Genomic DNA, 24,733 nt, shown 5'->3' on the forward strand with positions numbered 1-24,733 from the left:
AACCCTTTTCACTTCCTTTTTTCCTTTCCTTTATTTTTTGAGCTTTCGATTAGCCACAATTATAATGCTTTTTTAAAACATTCAATTAACCGCCCGTTAACTGAAAAATAACCCCGCAGTAAAGTGCAAGCTTATTATCCTCGTTAATTACTTAAGGTAAAACTGTCATTTTTAAAAGTAAGTAAAGTAATATTAACTATGTCTTAAACTAGTTATTAACTACCACCGAAGCCTTGGTTTGAGTGGGATGGAGTGAGATTCAACTTGGAGTACTCCTAATCTCAGGTTCGATTCCCACTCCAAGCGGGAGTATTCAACCATTGATGGTACAACCAACATCAATTTGATTTGGGAAGGTCTTAGGGAGATTTTTCCAACCTTCAATGGTACTGCCAACATCATTACGATTTGTGTTTCCACCTAACATGTGTGTGAGTGACATATGATCGCGAAGGTGGTTAATTTCCTCTAGGTGATTTTGATATCGCCGTCCTAAAAAAGTTATCAACTATGTTTATTTAATTATGTAATTCCTTTGTCTGAATATAATCCAATTTCGGACGGATGGAATAAAAATTAACAAATACAGTATACAAAAGAATGTTTTGTACGCTTTAACTTATATTATAAAATAATTTAGTTTTAAATAAGTTGTTATTCGTGAGAATATGGATATACCCCGTATAATTGACACCGTTTCAACGGTTATCATTGTCAACGAAACTATACATACATAGTAGGCGTAGGACAACACATTGCCGTGCAATCTATCTATTGGGTAAAACAAATTGAAGGCATCGTTCCAATAAATAATGGCGGAGAAACAGATCGAATTCTTTGGTTCTGATGTCGATATGCCATCGCTACCGCCGATGATCAATATAGTTGACTTCGACAACTACCGACTCAATAACTGGAGTAACAATAGCAGCACCAGTCATCATGAGATAACCGAGGAAGAGGAAGAAGAAGAAGTAGATGACGATGGAGGGTTTAAAGTAATGCCATCTATAGGAGAAGAATATAATAATGATCGTAATTTGTTTTCTTTTGATAATGATCAAAATGTGAATGATGTCGTGTATGTGGTTACGTGGAGAGGGACTCAAGAACTTTGTTCGGCGAGCATGGATGCGTTGGTTTGGACGTTAGGCACCGATCTTGATGACTCGAGCATCGTTTATCTGGTGCACGTATTCCCCGAGCTGCGATTTATCCCCACTCCTCGTAAGTCTCAATTCATCTTATAATTAATCACATAACTGGTTTTTTTCAATTTCCATTCCAAATAAATATCATTGGATAACATGTCTTGATTTGTTCTAACTCGTATAAACTGGGTTTTGGGAAATCAATGTTCAAATGTTTGACCAATAAAGTCAGAAAATGACGAAATTTTAGAAATATACTCCGTAATTAATTAATCAATAGTAGGTGGGGTTGATGGTGATTGAGTAATTGTGGGTCTATAATCAAGACTTTCACGCCATTAGGGAACTGGGTTAGGTAATTTTGTGAATAATAAATATATAAATATACTTTCTATTATTGACCAAATTTAATAATTTAGTTGTGTATGGTAAAAAATAGGTGAAATAACTATTCTAATTTCTAGTATTTGAAGGCACTGAAATCAACGTAGAAAATGGAATTCCAATTCCTTTAATCCTAGGAACTTAATAGAAACTTTTTTTAACAACAAAATATATTAAAAATCTAAAACTACCTAGCAAAATGCTAGAGAAGAAATTACAAAAGGATTTAAAAGTCACAAAATCTAATTTGAAATTGTTGAACTTCTATGTTTTAACCAAGAAATATACATGACTTAACTAAATCAAATATATTACATAGTTTTGACGAACTATCATTAAAGACTCGATTACGATATTGTCATGTAACCCAAAGCATGGTAACCACAATCGCCAAGAACACGATGTTTGTTGATAGAAGAAGAATTCTAGCCACCGAACCACAACTTAAACTTCAACTATGAAGAGAAAACAAGCATAGAGCATTCCAACCATACTCGAAGCAACCTCCACTACTCGATAGCAACCGTACACTGAAAAAATAGATGCTTCATCGTTCCCAACCCACAAAATAGTATCCCATTTAACATCTGCCATATTACTCTTCGAACCAGTGACGGATCCATGAAAAAATTTCACCGGGGGCGAATTTTTTTTAAACGTGAGGATTTTTTTTTTTTTTTTGACAAAATATAGAGGTTTTGGAGCAAAATATAGAGTTTTTTGAGCAAAATTTAGAGGTTTTTGAGCAAAATACTAAGGTTTTGGGGCAAAATATGGAGGTTTTGGGGCAAAAAAAAAAAAATTCCACCGGGGGTGAAATCGAAAAACCGAAAAAAATTTCACTAAAATTTCGAAATCCACCGTAGCCGAAGTCAGCCGAGGAGCCGAGTGACGTGCCAGCGCTACTAATTGAGTGCCAGCACGTAGCTGTGCTGTCAGTAAGAAGGTAGCCGGCGCCTTTCGAAGGCTAAGCCCTTTCTTTTCTAGTGTGCGCTTTAGTTTGATTGCAGCCCCCCCCCCCCCCCCCCCAATACACTAAATCCGCCTCTGCTTCGAACCCTTGCCACTTAAAAAAAAAAGAAACTTAAAGTGAATCGCTTGAAGGATTTTAATGATATATTTTGGGCTTTTAAATATCGGAAGATAATAAATGTGAATACTTTCCCAAAACCGCTTTAACTTAAGTCACTTTTCCGCCAATAGAAGTAACAGAAATGAGATTAACTTTCCAGTTAGCAAGCTTTGATTGGAATTTATTCACCTACACTTGCCAATTTCTAACCAAATTAATAATATTCGAGCCTATCGTAAGACCAAGATACATAGTCGAGAACTCACCAACACGTCAACCATAACTCGAAGCCATTAGCAGTGGCGACTCCACCCTTGGTGGAGTAGGGTCCTATGACCCCGTTAAATTAAAAATTTTTTAGACGATCTACTATTAAAATTGTATAGGACACCGCTAAATTTAATCATAGGACCCCATATATTTTTAAAATTTATGGTTATTTAAAGGTAAACAACCACTAGAATACCCTCAAATTATATTTAGTTTTGAAAAAAAAGTAGGACCCCATTAGGTTTTCATTCTAAGAATCGCCACTGCATTAGCTCCACCTCATCTCTGGTAACACACATCCCGAATAAGTTAGGTTTCACCAGATTAATTTAAAAACTCAAAGCAAGGTAAAAATGTCAAAACCCGTAGAATGCAAGGCATGTCATTCATGCGCCAATCAGAAATAATTAGCACATCACTCCTTGTATATTACGTGTAATAAAGTTATACTTGAATCACCTACTTTCACTACTTTAATCATATAAAAGTAAGGACTTAATGTCACCTTGCATCAATCCCCATTAGAAACTCCCGAGTAGTATTACCATTAACTATAACAAATGCTATAGCCGAGAACAGGCAACCTTCAATCCATTGACCATTTGGGTCCAAAGCCAAGCGATCGAACCATGAAAAGTAGATATTCCCAACTCACTAAATCATAAGCTTTTTCAAAATCTACTTTATGTTAGACTAGCTATTATTAGCCCATAAGTTAGTCCATGTTCTTTGGCTTAGCCCATCTTCTCTTGTAGGGTTTATGCTCATATATTGGTGCTTTGTATGAACATTTGATCTTCCAGAAACAATAGATATCGCCTTCTAGCATGGTAATCAGAGCCTATTAGGGTGTTTCAACCCCTACGCATCATCCAAATCGTTCTCAAAAAAAAAAAAAAAAAAAAAAAAAAAAAAAAAAAAAAACCAGAGAGATTAGTCGCTGCTCCTTGCTTCTCCTTCGGTTCTTTCGATCCCGTATTAAAAAAATAGGCATCTACACCCTTGTCTATCGTAGCCGCTGTTGAAACCGTAAATTGGCAGCCGGTTGTAAGCTTCTCTTGTTTCTGCCACTTTTTTTTCGACACTTGTGTATTATAGACTGCCATAATCTATATGCTTTTATCAATAACAATGAGGGCATATGGTATATCAATTAATTAATTGAGTGAACTTTTCCAGTTTGCCTAATTTCGATCAAATAGTGCACACCACAAATTATAATTTAATTTTGTGGAAAGTTTGTTCGACATCAATACAAAGAATTACAGAATATTCAATATTTGCGGTGGGCTTCAATACAAGTCAAATCAGTAGATGTTTGTATTTAAAAGAAAACTTAAGGTATCATCATGGAACTCATTGGAGACGTACCTTTTACAACTTATACAAGCTCAACAAAACCTAATAAATCAATATGTAACAAATCACCAATATTAACAAAACCAACGTTACTCCAATCACAAGCCCAACCCTTCCAGTATATATGGGCTGCAACATCAGTTTAATACTTGGCCCAATATACAGGCCTAATAGTCGCTATTTTTTGGACAACAATCTTATCATGGGCCACAACAAATAATTGGGCCTCAACAAGCTTACACTTACCAACAGCCTACTACCCTTCAAGATTCAAAATGGAATATGGATACTGTTGCGTCACCTCACCTCACCTCACCTCTTGTATTAATAATCTGAGTACCGTTTTTAATAATTGCAAATATCTGTCAGTCACTATCGGTGACGAGAACACCATTCCCATCGCCAATACCGGCCATAACTTGTTGCCTAATTCCCACCGACCGCTACACTTACATAACGTCCTTGTTACACCTAACATAGTTAAAAATCTAATTTCCATTCGTCAATTTACACGTGATAATCTTATTTCTGTTGAATTAGATCCTTTTGGTTTTTCTGTGAAGGATTATCTGACGCGTCAGCTTCTTCTCCGATGTGATAGCACCGGAGATTTGTACCCCGTCACACCTCATTCTTTTCAGCATGCTCTCATCGCTAGCCCCGTCACTTGGCATCAACATCTCGGTCATCCCGGACATGATGTTCTTCGTAAACTTGTTTCTAATAGAGATATTTTGTGCAATAAAAGTATGTCTCCTTTGTTTTGTCACGCATGTCAGCTTGGCAAACATGTGTGTCTTCCATTTTCTATTTCTAGTTCCAATGTTACTTCTCCCTCTGATATTATTCATTCTAATTTATGACTTCTCTTGTTGCTAGTATTAATGGTTTGAAATATTATATTATTTTCCTTGATCATTTTACTCATTATGTTTGGGTATTTCCATTACGTTATAAATCTTATGCTCTTAAGACATTTGTTCAATTTCGTACCTTTGTAAAAACTCAATTTAACCAAGAAATCAAAGCCTTTCAATGCGACAATGGTGGTGAATTTGATAATACCGCATTTCATCATCTTTTACAATCTAACGGTATGCAATTCTGATTCTCATGCCCTCACACTTCTCAGCAAAATGGTAAATCTGAACGAATGCTTCGCAGAATTAACAACCTCATTCGCACTCTTCTATTCCAAGCTCATCTTCCGCCTATCTACTGGGTTGAAGCTCTTCATATGGCTGCCCATCTTCTCAATATTCTCCCTTCTTCCACCATAAAGCACGACATTCCACATATTTGCCTCTACAAACAAAAACCTAACTACTCCACTCTTCGTGTCTTTGGTTGTCTCTGCTACCCGTACCTTCACAGCACAAATAAACTTGAACCTCGCTCTACTCCCTATATCTTTCTTGGCTACCCGTCGAACCACCGGGGCTACCGTTGTCTCGATCTTACTACCCACAAAATTATCTTATCCCGCCATGTTACATTTGATGAAACCTCCTTTCCATTTAGCTCCATGACTCCCACTCAACCTCCTTCTTATGATTTCCTGGAACCCCCACCTAATATTTTCTCTCATACCCTTCACCTCTCTGAACCCATCATTACTACTCCCACTCACTCACTCCCGGAGACACAGCCTCCTCCTCCTAAGGCTACTATTGCTACTTCGTAGACTCAGCCTCCTCCTGTTGAGGTTACCGCCACTCACCCCGTGCCTACTACTACTCTTCCGGAGGCACAGCCTCCTCATACTGAGGCTACCACCACTACCGCATCTCAGTCTACTCACCCTATGATCACCCGCACCCCGCACTGGTACCACTAAGCCCGTTCAACGGCATAATCTTCGTAACTCTGTCATCTCTCCTAGTCCTCGCACTCACTCGGACACACTTTGTTACCCTAATTGGAAACAAGCTATGATTGATGAATTTAAGACTTTAATTAAAAATAGTACTAAGAAACTTGTGCCCCGCCCATTGGACACGAACATAGTTCGCTCCATGTAGCTCTTCAAGCACAAGTTTAATGTAGATGATAATTTGAGCAGGTATAAGGCTCGTCTCGTTGCTAATGGTCGCAGCCTGAAATGTCCCGTTCTTATTGATTAAAAACGTTCCATATTAATTGATTTCGTTGCGAGGTTTTGACCTCTATATGAGACGTTTTTCAAAGACAGCATTCATTTTAAAACAAACCATAATCATCAATAAAGGTTTAAAAAGCTTTACGTAGATTATCAAATAATGATAATCTAAAATATCCTGTTTACACACGACCATTACATAATGGTTTACAATACAAATATGTTACAACAAAATAAGTTTGTTGAATGCAGTTTTTACACAATATCATACAAGCATGGACTCCAAATCTCGTCCTTATTTAAGTATGCGACAGCGGAAGCTCTTAATAATCACCTGAGAATAAACATGCTTAAAACGTCAACAAAAATGTTGGTGAGTTATAGGTTTAACCTATATATATCAAATCATAATAATAGACCACAAGATTTCATATTTCAATACACATCCCATACATAGAGATAAAAATCATTCATATGGTGAACACCTGGTAACCGACAATAACAAGATGCATATATAAGAATATCCCCATCATTCCGGGACACCCTTCGGATATGATATAAATTTCGAAGTACTAAAGCATCCGGTACTTTGGATGGGGTTTGTTAGGCCCAATAGATCTATCTTTAGGATTCGCGTCAATTAGGGTGTCTGTTCCCTAATTCTTAGATTACCAGACTTAATAAAAAGGGGCATATTCGATTTCGATAATTCAACCATAGAATGTAGTTTCACGTACTTGTGTCTATTTTGTAAATCATTTATAAAACCTGCATGTATTCTCATCCCAAAAATATTAGATTTTAAAAGTGGGACTATAACTCACTTTCACAGATTTTTACTTCGTCGGGAAGTAAGACTTGGCCACTGGTTGATTCACGAACCTATAACAATATATACATATATATCAAAGTATGTTCAAAATATATTTACAACACTTTTAATATATTTTGATGTTTTAAGTTTATTAAGTCAGCTGTCCTCGTTAGTAACCTACAACTAGTTGTCCACAGTTAGATGTACAGAAATAAATCGATAAATATTATCTTGAATCAATCCACGACCCAGTGTATACGTATCTCAGTATTGATCACAACTCAAACTATATATATTTTGGAATCAACCTCAACCCTGTATAGCTAACTCCAACATTCACATATAGAGTGTCTATGGTTGTTCCGAAATATATATAGATGTGTCGACATGATAGGTCGAAACATTGTATACGTGTCTATGGTATCTCAAGATTACATAATATATAATACAAGTTGATTAAGTTATGGTTGGAATAGATTTGTTACCAATTTTCACGTAGCTAAAATGAGAAAAATTATCCAATCTTGTTTTACCCATAACTTCTTCATTTTAAATCCGTTTTGAGTGAATCAAATTGCTATGGTTTCATATTGAACTCTATTTTATGAATCTAAACAAAAAAAGTATAGGTTTCTAGTCGGAAAAATAAGTTACAAGTCGTTTTTGTAAAGGTAGTCATTTCAGTCGAAAGAACGACGTCTAGATGACCATTTTAGAAAACATACTTTCACTTTGAGTTTAACCATAATTTTTGGATATAGTTTCATGTTCATAATAAAAATCATTTTCTCAGAATAACAACTTTTAAATCAAAGTTTATCATAGTTTTTAATTAACTAACCCAAAACAGCCCGCGGTGTTACTACGACGGCGTAAATCCGGTTTTATGGTGTTTTTCGTGTTTCCAGGTTTTAAATCATTAAGTTAGCATATCATATAGATATAGAACATGTGTTTAGTTGATTTTAAAAGTCAAGTTAGAAGGATTAACTTTTGTTTGCGAACAAGTTTAGAATTAACTAAACTATGTTCTAGTGATTACAAGTTTAAACCTTCGAATAAGATAGCTTTATATGTATGAATCGAATGATGTTATGAACATCATTACTACCTTAAGTTCCTTGGATGAACCTACTGGAAAAGAGAAAAAATGGATCTAGCTTCAATGGATCCTTGGATGGCTCAAAGTTCTTGAAGCAAAATCATGACACGAAAACAAGTTCAAGTAAGATCATCACTTGAAATAAGATTGTTATAGTTATAGAAATTGAACCAAAGTTTGAATATGATTATTACCTTGTATTAGAATGATAACCTACTGTAAGAAACAAAGATTTCTTGAGGTTGGATGATCACCTTACAAGATTGGAAGTGAGCTAGCAAACTTGAAAGTATTCTTGATTTTATGAAACTAGAACTTTTGGAATTTATGAAGAACACTTAGAACTTGAAGATAGAACTTGAGAGAGTTCAATTAGATGAAGAAAATTGAAGAATTAAAGTGTTTGTAGGTGTTTTTGGTCGTTGGTGTATGGATTAGATATAAAGGATATGTAATTTTGTTTTCATGTAAATAAGTCATGAATGATTACTCATATTTTTGTAATCTTATGAGATATTTCATGCTAGTTGCCAAATGATGGTTCCCACATGTGTTAGGTGACTCACATGGGCTGCTAAGAGCTGATCATTGGAGTGTATATACCAATAGTACATACATCTAAAAGCTGTGTATTGTACGAGTACGAATACGGGTGCATACGAGTAGAATTGTTGATGAAACTGAACGAGAATGTAATTGTAAGCATTTTTGTTAAGTAGAAGTATTTTGATAAGTGTATTGAAGTCTTTCAAAAGTGTATAAATACATATTAAAACACTACATGTATATACATTTTAACTGAGTCGTTAAGTCATCGTTAGTCGTTACATGTAAGTGTTGTTTTGAAACCTTTAGGTTAACGATCTTGTTAAATGTTGTTAACCCAATGTTTATAATATCAAATGAGATTTTAAATTATTATATTATCATGATATTATCATGTATGAATATCTCTTAATATGATATATATACATTAAATGTCTTTACAACGATAATCGTTACATATATGTCTCGTTTAAAAATCATTAAGTTAATAGTCTTGTTTTTACATATGTAGTTCATTGTTAATATACTTTATGATATGTTTTCTTATCATAGTATCATGTTAACTATATATATATATCCATATATATGTCATCATATAGTTTTTACAAGTTTTAACGTTCGTGAATCACCGATCAACTTGGGTGGTCAATTGTCTATATGAAACCTATTTCAATTAATCAAGTCTTAACAAGTTTGATTGCTTAACATGTTGGAAACATTTAATCATGTAAACATCAATCTCAATTAATATATATAAACATGGAAAAGTTCGGGTCACTACAGTACCTACCCGTTAAATAAATTTCGTCCCGAAATTTTAAGCTGTTGAAGGTGTTGACGAATCTTCTGGAAATAGATGCGGGTATTTCTTCTTCATCTGATCTTCACGCTCCCAGGTGAACTCGGGTCCTCTACGAGCATTCCATCGAACCTTAACAATTGGTATCTTGTTTTGCTTAAGTCTTTTAACCTCACGATCCATTATTTCGACGGGTTCTTCGATGAATTGGAGTTTTTCGTTGATTTGGATTTCATCTAACAGAATAGTGAGATCTTCTTTAGCAAAACATTTCTTCAAATTCGAGACGTGGAAAGTGTTATGTACAGCCGCGAGTTGTTGAGGTAACTCAAGTCGGTAAGCTACTGGTCCGACACGATCAATAATCTTGAATGGTCCAATATACCTTGGATTTAATTTCCCTCGTTTACCAAATCGAACAACGCCTTTCCAAGGTGAAACTTTAAGCATGACCATCTCTCCAATTTCAAATTCTATATCTTTTCTTTTAATGTCAGCGTAGCTCTTTTGTCGACTTTGGGCGGTTTTCAACCGTTGTTGAATTTGGATGATCTTCTCGGTAGTTTCTTGTATAATCTCCGGACCCGTAATCTGTCTATCCCCCACTTCACTCCAACAAATCGGAGACCTGCACTTTCTACCATAAAGTGCTTCAAACGGCGCCATCTCAATGCTTGAATGGTAGCTGTTGTTGTAGGAAAATTCTGCTAACGGTAGATGTCGATCCCAACTGTTTCCGAAATCAATAACACATGCTCGTAGCATGTCTTCAAGCGTTTGTATCGTCCTTTCGCTCTGCCCATCAGTTTGTGGATGATAGGCAGTACTCATGTCTAGACGAGTTCCTAATGCTTGCTGTAATGTCTGCCAGAATCTTGAAATAAATCTGCCATCCCTATCAGAGATAATAGAGATTGGTATTCCATGTCTGGAGATGACTTCCTTCAAATACAGTCGTGCTAACTTCTCCATCTTGTCATCTTCTCTTATTGGCAGGAAGTGTGCTGATTTGGTGAGACGATCAACTATTACCCAAATAGTATCAAAACCACTTGCAGTCCTTGGCAATTTAGTGATGAAATCCATGGTAATGTTTTCCCATTTCCATTCTGGGATTTCGGGTTGTTGAAGTAGACCTGATGGTTTCTGATGCTCAGCTTTGACTTTAGAACACGTCAAACATTCTCCTACGTATTTAGCAACATCGGCTTTCATACCCGGCCACCAAAAATGTTTCTTGAGATCCTTGTACATCTTCCCCGTTCCAGGATGTATTGAGTATCTGGTTTTATGAGCTTCTCTAAGTACCATTTCTCTCATATCTCCAAATTTTGGTACCCAAATCCTTTCAGACCTATACCGGGTTCCGTCTTCCTGAATATTAAGATGCTTCTCCGATCCTTTGGGTATTTCATCCTTTAAATTTCCGTCTTTTAAAACTCCTTGTTGCGCCTCCTTTATTTGAGTAGTAAGGTTATTATGAATCATTATATTCATAGATTTTACTCGAATGGGTTCTCTGTCCTTCCTGCTCAAGGCATCGGCTACCACATTTGCCTTCCCCGGGTGGTAACGAATCTCAAAGTCGTAATCATTCAATAATTCAATCCACCTACGCTGCCTCATATTCAGTTGTTTCTGATTAAATATGTGTTGAAGACTTTTGTGGTCGGTATATATAATACTTTTGACCCCATATAAGTAGTGCCTCCAAGTCTTTAATGCAAAAACAACCGCGCCTAATTCCAAATCATGCGTCGTATAATTTTGTTTATGAATCTTCAATTGTCTAGACGCATAAGCAATCACCTTCGTTCGTTGCATTAATACACAACCGAGACCTTGCTTTGATGCGTCACAATAAATCACAAAATCATCATTCCCTTCAAGCAATGACAATATAGGTGCCGTAGTTAGCTTTTTCTTCAATAATTGAAACGCTTTCTCTTGTTCATCATTACATTCAAATTTCTTCCCTTTATGCGTTAATGCAGTCAAGGGTTTTGCTATTCTGGAAAAGTCTTGGATGAACCTTCTGTAGTAACCAGCTAGTCCTAAAAACTGGCGTATGTGTTTCGGAGTTTTCGGGGTTTCCCACTTTTCAACAGTTTCTATCTTTGCCGGATCCACCTTAATACCTTCTTTGTTCACTATGTGACCGAGGAATTGAACTTCTTCCAACCAAAATGCACACTTTGAAAACTTAGCGTACAATTCTTCCTTCCTCAATACTTCTAACACCTTTCTCAAATGTTCACCGTGTTCTTGGTCATTCTTTGAGTAAATAAGTATGTCATCAATGAAAACAATGACAAACTTGTCAAGGTATGGTCCACACACTCGGTTCATAAGGTCCATGAACACAGCTGGTGCATTAGTTAAACCAAACGGCATGACCATAAACTCGTAATGACCGTAACGTGTTCTGAAAGCAGTCTTTGGAATATCATCTTCTTTCACCCGCATTTGATGATACCCGGAACGTAAGTCAATCTTTGAATAAACAGACGAGCCTTGTAGTTGATCAAATAAGTCGTCGATTCTCGGTAGTGGGTAGCGGTTCTTGATGGTAAGTTTGTTCAACTCTCGGTAGTCGATACACAACCTGAATGTACCATCTTTCTTCTTAACAAACAAAACAGGAGCTCCCCACGGTGATGTGCTTGGTCGAATGAAACCACGCTCTAAAAGTTCTTGTAATTGGCTTTGCAGTTCTTTCATCTCGCTGGGTGCGAGTCTGTAAGGAGCACGAGCTATTGGTGCAGCTCCTGGTACAAGATCTATTTGAAATTCAACGGATCGCTGTGGGGGTAATCCCGGTAATTCTTTCGGAAATACATCGGGAAATTCTTTTGCAATGGGAACATCATTGATGCTCTTTTCTTCAGTTTGTACTTTCTCGACGTGTGCTAGAACAGCATAGCAACCTTTTCTTATTAGTTTTTGTGCCTTCAAATTACTAATAAGATGTAGCTTCGTGTTGCCCTTTTCTCCGTACACCATTAAGGGTTTTCCTTTTTCTCGTATAATGCGAATTGCATTTTTGTAACAAACGATCTCTGCTTTCACTTCTTTCAACCAGTCCATACCGATTATCACATCAAAACTCCCTAACTCTACTGGTATCAAATCAATCTTAAATGTTTCGCTAACCAGTTTAATTTCTCGATTCCGACATATATTATCTGCTGAAATTAATTTACCATTTGCTAATTCGAGTAAAAATTTACTATCCAAAGGCGTCAATGGACAACTTAATTTAGCACAAAAATCTCTACTCATATAGCTTCTATCCGCACCCGAATCAAATAAAACGTAAGCAGATTTATTGTCAATAAGAAACGTACCCGTAACAAGCTCCGGGTCTTCCTGTGCCTCTGCCGCATTAATATTGAAAACTCTTCCACGGCCTTGTCCATTCGTGTTCTCCTGGTTCGGGCAATTTCTAATAATGTGGCCTGGTTTTCCACATTTATAACAAACTACATTGGCATAACTTGCTCCGACACTACTTGCTCCGCCATTACTCGTTCCGACACCATTTGTTCCTTTCGTTCTATTAACCCCTGGTCCGTAGACCTCACACTTCGCCGCGCTATGACCATTTCTTTTACACTTGTTGCAAAATTTGGTGCAGAACCCCGAGTGATTCTTTTCACACCTTTGGCATAGTTGCTTCTGATTGTTGTTGTTGTTGCGGTTATTATTGTTGTTAAGATGATTGTTGTGGTTGCTGTTGTTGTTGTTGTTGTTGTTGTTGTTGGGCCGTTTGTTGTAGTTGCGATTGATGTTGCGATTGTTAGGATAGTTGTTGCGATTATTGTTATAATTGCTGTTGTTATTGTATTGGTGATTCTTATCACCGTTTTCCTCCCACTTTCTTTTGACTTGCTTCACATTGGCCTCTTCAGCAGTCTGTTCTTTAATTCTTTCTTCAATCTGGTTCACTAGTTTGTGAGCCATTCTACATGCCTGTTGTATGGAGGCGGGCTCGTGTGAACTTATATCTTCTTGGATTCTTTCTGGTAATCCTTTCACAAACGCGTCGATCTTCTCTTCCTCATCTTCGAATGCTCCCGGACACAATAGGCACAATTCTGTGAATCGTCTTTCATACGTGGTAATATCAAATCCTTGGGTTCGTAACCCTCTAAGTTCTGTCTTGAGCTTATTGACCTCGGTTCTGGGACGGTACTTCTCGTTCATCAAGTGCTTGAATGCTGACCACGGTAGTGCGTACGCATCATCTTGTCCCACTTGCTCTATATAGGTATTCCACCATGTTAACGCAGAACCTGTAAAGGTATGCGTAGCGTACTTCACTTTGTCCTCTTCAGTACACTTACTTATGGCAAACACCGATTCGACCTTCTCGGTCCACCGTTTCAATCCGATCGGTCCTTCGGTTCCATCAAATTCCAAAGGTTTGCAGGCAGTGAATTCTTTGTAGGTGCATCCTACACGATTTCCTGTACTGCCAGATCCAAGGTTATTGTTGGTATATAGCGCAGCCTGTACTGCAGCTATGTTTGAAGCTAGAAAAGTACGGAATTCCTCTTCATTCATATTCACAGTGTGTCGAGTAGTCGGTGCCATTTCCTTCAAAATAGTTAAATGGAACGAGTTAATCATACAGAATATTAAGAGTAGTTAATAGTATTTCGTAGCATAATATGAACTCATTTATAAAAGCTTTTTCTTCATATTAGCGTTTTATAAGTTTAAATTCGGGTAGTACCTACCCGTTAAGTTCATACTTAGTAGCTAATATACAATTCAACTACTACAATTCTATATGAAAAACAGATTGTAATAATATTTCGCGTTCAAACTTTTACACAATATTTTACAAACTTACAATACCACTTATTTTACATATAGCATGAAATATAGCACACAATAAATTTGATACAAGATGGTTGTGAAGATAATTCTAGCTAGTACACAAGTCGTTCAGCAAAGGCAATAAAGACACGTAATTCATACGTCCAGAAACAAGTCATGCATTCTGGTTTTACTAGGATTACTTCCCATCCTTGGTCTTGTGGAACATAACCGTTATGGCCGTTGATAAGACAGCGTGTTGTAACGTCGTCAAAGGGACGAGGGTTACGTAATGACCAACAGTCTCGTAATAACCTAAAAACCTCATTTCTTACCCCAATTACCGACTCCGTCACTTGAGGGAACGTTTTGTTTAATAGTTGTAGCCCGATGTTCTTGTTCTCACTTTGGTGAGAAGCGAACATTACTAACCCGTAAGCATAACATGCTTCTTTATGTTGCATGTTAGCCGCTTTTTCTAAATCACGAAGTCCTATATTTGGATATACTGAGTCAAAATAATTTCTTAACCCGTTGCGTAAAATAGCATTTGGGTTCCCCGCAATATATGCGTCAAAGTAAACACATCGTAACTTATGGATTTCCCAATGTGATATCCCCCATCTTCCGAACGAAAGCCTTTTATAAACCAAATCATTCTTGGAACGTTCTTCGAATGTCTTACAAACTGATCTCGCCTTAAATAGTTGTGCCGAGGAATTCTGACCGACTCTAGACAAGATTTCATCAATCATGTCTCCGGGTAGGTCTCTTAAAATATTGGGTTGTCTATCCATTTTGTGTTTTTATACTGTAAAATAGACAAGAGTTAGATTCATAAAAAAATACTTACTAATACAAGCAATTTTTACATATATCATAAAGCATAAGCACACTATATTACATATATTACACCACACGAATACAACTATCTTATTCCGACTCGCTTGTTTCTTCTTCTTTGGTTTTGGTTCGTTTTCCCAAGTTTCTGGGGATATATGATGTTCCCCTAATACGAGCCGTTATTTTCCACATTGGTTTAGAAAAACCAGGTGGTTTAGAGGTTCCCGGGTCATTGTTACAACTTAAGGACTTCGGGGGTTGACGATACATATAAAGTTCATCGGGGTTGGAATTAGATTTCTCTATTTTTATGCCCTTTCCCTTATTATTTTCTTTTGCCTTTTTAAATTCAGTTGGGGTAATTTCTATAACATCATCGGAATTCTCGTCGGAATCCGATTCATCGGAGAATTGGTAATCCTCCCAATATTTTGCTTCCTTAGCGGAAACACCATTGACCATAATTAACCTTGGTCGGTTGGTTGAGGATTTTCTTTTACTTAACCGTTTTATTATTTCCCCCACCGGTTCTATTTCTTCATCCGGTTCCGATTCTTCTTCCGATTCCGATTCTTCTTCTGGTTCCGACTCTTCTTCCGGTTCCTCTTCGGGAACTTGTGAATCAGTCCACGAATCATTCCAATTTACATTTGACTCTTCATTATTATTAGGTGAGTCAATGGGACTTGTTCTAGAGGTAGACATCTATCACATAATATCAAACGCGTTAAGAGATTAATATATCACATAATATTCACATGTTAAAAATATATAGTTTCCAACAAAATTTGTTAAGCAATCATTTTTCATGTAACCACGGTCGAAGTCCAGACTCACTAATGCATCCTAACAAACTACATAAGACACACTAATGCAAAATTCTGGTTCTCTAAGACCAACGCTCTGATACCAACTGAAATGTCCCGTTCTTATTGATTAAAAACGTTCCATATTAATTGATTTCGTTGCGAGGTTTTGACCTCTATATGAGACGTTTTTCAAAGACAGCATTCATTTTAAAACAAACCATAATCATCAATAAAGGTTTAAAAAGCTTTACGTAGATTATCAAATAATGATAATCTAAAATATCCTGTTTACACACGACCATTACATAATGGTTTACAATACAAATATGTTACAACAAAATAAGTTTGTTGAATGCAGTTTTTACACAATATCATACAAGCATGGACTCCAAATCTCGTCCTTATTTAAGTATGCGACAGCGGAAGCTCTTAATAATCACCTGAGAATAAACATGCTTAAAACGTCAACAAAAATGTTGGTGAGTTATAGGTTTAACCTATATATATCAAATCATAATAATAGACCACAAGATTTCATATTTCAATACACATCCCATACATAGAGATAAAAATCATTCATATGGTGAACACCTGGTAACCGACAATAACAAGATGCATATATAAGAATATCCCCATCATTCCGGGACACCCTTCGGATATGATATAAATTTCGAAGTACTAAAGCATCCGGTACTTTGGATGGGGTTTGTTAGGCCCAATAGATCTATCTTTAGGATTCGCGTCAATTAGGGTGTCTGTTCCCTAATTCTTAGATTACCAGACTTAATAAAAAGGGGCATATTCGATTTCGATAATTCAACCATAGAATGTAGTTTCACGTACTTGTGTCTATTTTGTAAATCATTTATAAAACCTGCATGTATTCTCATCCCAAAAATATTAGATTTTAAAAGTGGGACTATAACTCACTTTCACAGATTTTTACTTCGTCGGGAAGTAAGACTTGGCCACTGGTTGATTCACGAACCTATAACAATATATACATATATATCAAAGTATGTTCAAAATATATTTACAACACTTTTAATATATTTTGATGTTTTAAGTTTATTAAGTCAGCTGTCCTCGTTAGTAACCTACAACTAGTTGTCCACAGTTAGATGTACAGAAATAAATCGATAAATATTATCTTGAATCAATCCACGACCCAGTGTATACGTATCTCAGTATTGATCACAACTCAAACTATATATATTTTGGAATCAACCTCAACCCTGTATAGCTAACTCCAACATTCACATATAGAGTGTCTATGGTTGTTCCGAAATATATATAGATGTGTCGACATGATAGGTCGAAACATTGTATACGTGTCTATGGTATCTCAAGATTACATAATATATAATACAAGTTGATTAAGTTATGGTTGGAATAGATTTGTTACCAATTTTCACGTAGCTAAAATGAGAAAAATTATCCAATCTTGTTTTACCCATAACTTCTTCATTTTAAATCCGTTTTGAGTGAATCAAATTGCTATGGTTTCATATTGAACTCTATTTTATGAATCTAAACAAAAAAAGTATAGGTTTCTAGTCGGAAAAATAAGTTACAAGTCGTTTTTGTAAAGGTAGTCATTTCAGTCGAAAGAACGACGTCTAGATGACCATTTTAGAAAACATACTTTCACTTTGAGTTTAACCATAATTTTTGGATATAGTTTCATGTTCATAATAAAAATCATTTTCTCAGAATAACAACTTTTAAATCAAAGTTTATCATAGTTTTTAATTAACTAACCCAAAACAGCCCGCGGTGTTACTACGACGGCGTAAATCCGGTTTTATGGTGTTTTTCGTGTTTCCAGGTTTTAAATCATTAAGTTAGCATATCATATAGATATAGAACATGTGTTTAGTTGATTTTAAAAGTCAAGTTAGAAGGATTAACTTTTGTTTGCGAACAAGTTTAGAATTAACTAAACTATGTTCTAGTGATTACAAGTTTAAACCTTCGAATAAGATAGCTTTATATGTATGAATCGAATGATGTTATGAACATCATTACTACCTTAAGTTCCTTGGATGAACCTACTGGAAAAGAGAAAAAATGGATCTAGCTTCAATGGATCCTTGGATGGCTCAAAGTTCTTGAAGCAAAATCATGACACGAAAACAAGTTCAAGTAAGATCATCACTTGAAATAAGATTGTTATAGTTATAGAAATTGAACCAAAGTTTGAATATGATTATTACCTTGTATTAGAATGATAACCTACTGTAAGAAACAAAGATTTCTTGAGGTTGGATGATCACCTTACAAGATTGGAAGTGAGCTAGCAAACTTGAAAGTATTCTTGATTTTATGAAACTAGAACTTTTGGAATTTATGAAGAACACTTAGAACTTGAAGATAGAACTTGAGAGAGTTCAATTAGATGAAGAAAATTGAAGAATTAAAGTGTTTGTAGGTGTTTTTGGTCGTTGGTGTATGGATTAGATATAAAGGATATGTAATTTTGTTTTCATGTAAATAAGTCATGAATGATTACTCATATTTTTGTAATCTTATGAGATATTTCATGCTAGTTGCCAAATGATGGTTCCCACATGTGTTAGGTGACTCACATGGGCTGCTAAGAGCTGATCATTGGAGTGTATATACCAATAGTACATACATCTAAAAGCTGTGTATTGTACGAGTACGAATACGGGTGCATACGAGTAGAATTGTTGATGAAACTGAACGAGAATGTAATTGTAAGCATTTTTGTTAAGTAGAAGTATTTTGATAAGTGTATTGAAGTCTTTCAAAAGTGTATAAATACATATTAAAACACTACATGTATATACATTTTAACTGAGTCGTTAAGTCATCGTTAGTCGTTACATGTAAGTGTTGTTTTGAAACCTTTAGGTTAACGATCTTGTTAAATGTTGTTAACCCAATGTTTATAATATCAAATGAGATTTTAAATTATTATATTATCATGATATTATCATGTATGAATATCTCTTAATATGATATATATACATTAAATGTCTTTACAACGATAATCGTTACATATATGTCTCGTTTAAAAATCATTAAGTTAATAGTCTTGTTTTTACATATGTAGTTCATTGTTAATATACTTTATGATATGTTTTCTTATCATAGTATCATGTTAACTATATATATATATCCATATATATGTCATCATATAGTTTTTACAAGTTTTAACGTTCGTGAATCACCGATCAACTTGGGTGGTCAATTGTCTATATGAAACCTATTTCAATTAATCAAGTCTTAACAAGTTTGATTGCTTAACATGTTGGAAACATTTAATCATGTAAACATCAATCTCAATTAATATATATAAACATGGAAAAGTTCGGGTCACTACACAGCCAGCAGCTTGGGGTTGATTGTGATGAGAGACCTTCAGTCCGGTTGTTAAACCGACTACTATATGGACTATTCTCAGCCTGGCTGTTTCTCGATACTAGGTTGTTCATCAGCTGGATGTCAAGAATGCCTTTCTTCACGGCCAGTTATCTAAGACTATCTACATGCACCAGCCTCCAGGTTTTCGGGACCCTAGATACCCTGATTATGTATGCCTTTTGCAGAAATCTTTATACGGCCTCAAGCGGGCACCTCGGGCTTAGTTTCAGCGGTTTGAAGGGTTTGCTCAGCGGATTGGTTTTTATAATAGCCATTGTGATACATCTCTATTTATCTATCGCTAGGGCTCCGACACTGCCTACCTGCTCCTTTATGTTGATGACATTATCCGGACAACCTCTTCTACATGTTTACTTCGACGGATTATCGCCTCTCTTCACGAAGAAATTTTCCATGACCGATCTAGGGTCGCTGAACTATTTTTTGGGTATCTCTATCTCAGAAACAGTACACCACAGAGATTATAGAACGTGCTGATATGGCCACATGTCACCCATGTAGAACCCCGGGCGAACCAGTGGCCAAACTCACTACTCACGGCCCTCCAGTGCAGGATCTGACTCTATATCGCAGTCTCGCAGGTGCATTACAGTATCTGACCTTTACTAGATATGACATCACTTATGCTGTTAAGCAGATTTGCATCTTCATGCACAATCCCTGAGAGCAACATCTTCACGCTCTCAAGCGGATCTTATGGTATATTCCGAGTACTATAGATCTTGGTTTACAGTTGTACGCATCATCACCTACCACCTTGGTTGCCTACTCTGACACTGATTGGGCTGGATGCCCCACCACCAGACGCACTAAATCTGGTTATTGTGTGTTCCTTGGGAACAACTTGCTATCATGGTCGTCTAAACGACAACTTACTCCTTCTTGCTCCAGTGCTGAGGCCGAGTACCGCGGTGTGGCAAACGCTGTTGCAAAGACATGATGTATTTGTAATCTTCTCCATGAGTTGCACTGTCCTCTTACTTCAGCTACTCTCGTCTACTGCGACAACGTTAGCTTTGTATATATGTCCTCCAATCCGGTGCAACATTAACGAACCAAACACATCGAGATTGACATTCACTTCGTTAGAGACTTGGTTGCTCAAGGACATGTCCGAGTTCTTCATGTGCCTTCGAGATATCAGTTTGCGGATATTTTCACTAAAGATCTCTCGTATGCCTTGTTTGATGACTTTAGGTTTAGTTTGAGCGTCCGCAGCACTCCCGCTCTTACTGCGGGGGATGTTAGACTAGCTATTATTAGCCCATAAGTTAGCCCATGTTCTTTGGCTTAGCTCATCTTCTCTTGTAGGGTTTATGCCTATATATTGGTGCTTTGTATGAACATTTGATCATCCAGAAATAATAGATATCGTCTTCTAACACTTTAAACAGTAGTAACTTTCTTTTTGACTTCTTGATTCAAGATATCATTTCACTTAATATTCAAGGACCATCCAAAATTTAATGACCTAACATGAATACAGATTGTTCTAGATTAATAATCTTGTCAGCAACCTGCCACATCTAATTCGTAAAAAGTTTCATAATTACCTTGTAAAGAACACCTACAAGAGAAATTCGACCAAAAATCTGAAATATGAATCGGATTAATCACCTTTGGGATATGAGATAAGAAAGACAAACTAGCTACATTTGGCATTCGAGCTGTCGAAAAAAGTCCCTAACAGCTGCATTTAAGCTTTAAAAAAAAGTCCCTAACAGCTGTACAAAAGTCAATACTCAGCATTTCCCAGTAAGTTCTGATAAAAAGAAACGAGAACTCATCTGGTTCAGGAACTTTCGAACAACCACATTCCCAAACAACTTTTTAATCTCAACATGAGTTGAAAAAACCTATTTCCTGATCTTCTAAAGAAAGAACCTCCGATGGTTTATTATCGCTAAAACAAGTACAAATTTTTTTACAATCAAATTTGTTTTTATAAAATTAAAGAACCTGTTATCAAGAACCATCCACCATGATTACTTAAATAGATTAAATGGCACACTTATGTTTGATCACACCATGAAAAAACATAGTATTCTCGTCCTCTTCCACGTCCCACTCAATCCTAGCCTTCTGAAGCGTTCATTAATCTCAGTAGACGTAATTAAACCAGCTTCGACCTTATCGTCTAGGTCAATAACCCGAAGAAGTATATTTTGTTTTGATTATTGTGAACCAATATGTTATTCCTACTTCACTCCTTGATCTTCATCATAATATTTTTCAGTTTGGACAAAAAAACATTAGCACTTATAGTAATATAATAAACATGGCACGCATCCAATACCTTATTCTACAAAACCACCTTCTAACTAGCGTTTTGAGGAGCATAAATACTAACCATAATAACGTCTAAGTTTTCCTTTTCACGATAACATAATTATCAAATATCTTATTTAACGAATGAAGCATGATCCTAAATGGATATGATACCTCCATAACGACTCGTAGATAAGCTTACAACATAATCAATAGTATAATTCTCCTAAATATACTTGAGACGAAACGTCTCTAAAAAAAATCATCTTCGACTCTTGTAAGTCCAAAAATTAAACATGATTGAAAGTAGAAACGTCTTTAATTCAAGTCCTTTACGCCTCTTCTGTGTACCATAACTATTGATGGAAGCTATCTTCATTGATCCACTACAAACACGTACACCTGATGCAACTACATTAAGTTGACAACTTTTAAATACATAACCAAACAATGTAAGAATTTGAATCGCAATGTCAATTCTATTTGATTCCTATCAATTTATCATAATGCGATTATACACTTTACAATAAGTTTTCTTGTTATACAGTTTAATACCTCATTCATTATTGCAAGTTTTGAAAAAATTATAAGTGTTTGGATTAAGGGGCAGGATCAATGGGGAAGTAACCAATCGGGGGGAAGCGGGGGGAAGCAAAAAAAAAAAAATTCGTTTTTTTTGAAATTTTTTTTTTCCGGCATCAAGATCACACGAAAATATGAACATTTAGAAGAGACACTTCGTGATGAATGTTATTATTTAGGCGGAAAAACGATCGACAAAAATAACATTCAAAATAATATTGTTCTTGAAGAATATGAACGTTTTTTTTTCATGTTTTGTGAAGTAAAATTTAGCCCGATTTAGAGTTTAGGGTTTAGGGTTTGGTGTTTTGGGTTTATTCCATAAACCCAAAACACCAAACCCTAAACCCTAAACCCTAAACTCTAAATTCTAAACCGTTCGTGTTAAAAACTCAATCTAAATCCTAAATCTAAACCCTAAATCTAAACCCTAAACCATAAATTTCTAAACTCTAATATCTAAACCCTATAAACCCTAATATCTAAACCCTAATATCTAAACCCCAATAGCTAAAACCTCGAAATACGCTCGAAAAACAAGATAATTGTTATATATTACTTCTTCGAGCGTTTTCCCGCCAAAATAAAAACATTTATCACAAAGTGTCTCTACTAAATGTTCATATTTTCATCTCATCTATAATGTTCGTGAACAAAGTTTTTTCAAAAAACGAAAAAAAAAAAAAGTTTTTGCTTCCCCCGCTTCCCCCCGAATGGTTACTTCCCTCTTGATCCTACCACTTTGGATTAATATTTTTTGTTTTGGATGGTATAAATGGTGTAGAGTATTTTGTGGTATAAATGGTGTAGAGTATTTTTAGTTTGTATTCTCACATGTTTTCATCCCGCCAGTTTACGTCTTGTAGAAAAGGTGAGCTTTTGTTATATTGTGTGGCTGTTGTAGTGCATATCTTTGAATGTCTAAGGTTATAAAGGCAGTAAAGTTGGTTTATTAAAATTAATTTCTACTTTTTCTAATAAAAAATAATTAATTAATCCAACGATTTCCTTTTAATTTCTAATTTCCACTTTAATTTTATTTTCATTGTTATTATTATTGTTATGATCCAGATTGTTGAGAATTAATAAGTTTTGTAACGTGTAATTCTTTTCACATTATTAAAACATTTAGACATACTAAACTTCCTTTATAAATGTGTAGATCATAATAACATAAATAATAGAAAAATAATTTATAAAATAATAAAAATGTATGTGGTTTTATATTTACGTGAAACTAAACTTATATTCGATTCTTCAGTATATAAATTATGAATGAATGTGAACCGGATTTATATAGTGGGAAGATTACCATTAAATCAAGCAAACCCGGAGCAAAAGGAAGCTTATTTGATTCAAGAAAGAAGCAAGAGACGTGAATACCTCCATAAGTTTCTTTCTGTTTGCTCTTCTGCAAAGGTACCATATGCATACTCGGTGTTCTAAACCTAATTACGATTACGATTATTATTACGAGTATCAACTTTATCTTGAACTGATGTGTAACAGGTCCAAGTTGAAACTGTGCTTATTGAGAGTGATATGGAAGCAAAAGCCATTCTCGACCTCATTCCAGTTCTAAATATAAGAAAGTTGGTGTTAGGAACCACCAAATCGAACCTAAAGTAAGTGCAGTGGTACACAACTATCTCATGTTATAATTTCGTCCCATTTCTTAAAATATATTATCAGTTTTAATTCTTTTACCGTTGATAATAGGAAACTTAGGAATAGTAGCAAAAAAGGCGGTGGTGAGACTCTTGATCAAATAGTACATAACGCACCACCATATTGCGAGGTTAAGGTCATATGTGAAGGAAAGGAAGTGCAAGACCAGTTGACCAAAGAACCACCATCACCATCACCATCCTCCACGGCAGAACCATCTCCACGCAATGCTAGTAACTTCCTAAAACCTATGCAATTGCAGCAGGATAACGCTAATGGCTTTGTAAACTGCAGTTGCTTTAAGATCTGATATCCTTTGATATTTGTTGGTTTGTATTATGAATTTGTTAACTTAAAAAGACTGCCTCATTGTTCGCTGGATATATCATTACAAGACACGTGCCGAGAAACAATAAACAAAGTTGTAGTTGATGATGTTATTGTTGGAGTATGATACAAATTCAAAGCGAGCGGAAGCATTTTTAAAACTTTACAAAATCATACTCTTCCACGGATCATTGTACAAAACTTTAGCAAACAAAACAAAATTAACGAAATTAAACAAGAGAAGATTAGAATACAACCTTTGTAGCCTTTTGAAGATCGAATCTTAAAAACCCAAAGAAGAGTTCCTCTAAACGGTAGACACCCAAAGTTCCAACCTTGTTTCAATCTATACCTTCTACTTAACGGATCTTTTCTTTTCCTTATTTCCACCAAAACCCGAACCCAA

General features: G+C 35.7%; 1 protein-coding gene across 1 annotated transcript; it reads left to right on the forward strand.

Annotated features, from left to right (window-relative positions):
- The first annotated feature begins 701 nt into the window (after positions 1–701).
- On the forward strand, positions 702–24,423 carry LOC139897410 (uncharacterized). Its single transcript, XM_071880104.1, has 4 exons — positions 702–1,227; positions 23,633–23,751; positions 23,842–23,957; positions 24,052–24,423. The coding sequence occupies exons 1-4, from the start codon at positions 813–815 to the stop codon at positions 24,308–24,310; spliced, it is 909 nt and encodes a 302-aa protein (XP_071736205.1). The 5' UTR covers positions 702–812; the 3' UTR covers positions 24,311–24,423.
- The last annotated feature ends 310 nt before the right edge of the window (positions 24,424–24,733 follow it).

Source organism: Rutidosis leptorrhynchoides, chromosome 3 (genome assembly GCF_046630445.1).
Source record: "Rutidosis leptorrhynchoides isolate AG116_Rl617_1_P2 chromosome 3, CSIRO_AGI_Rlap_v1, whole genome shotgun sequence".
Taxonomy (NCBI): domain Eukaryota; kingdom Viridiplantae; phylum Streptophyta; class Magnoliopsida; order Asterales; family Asteraceae; genus Rutidosis; species Rutidosis leptorrhynchoides.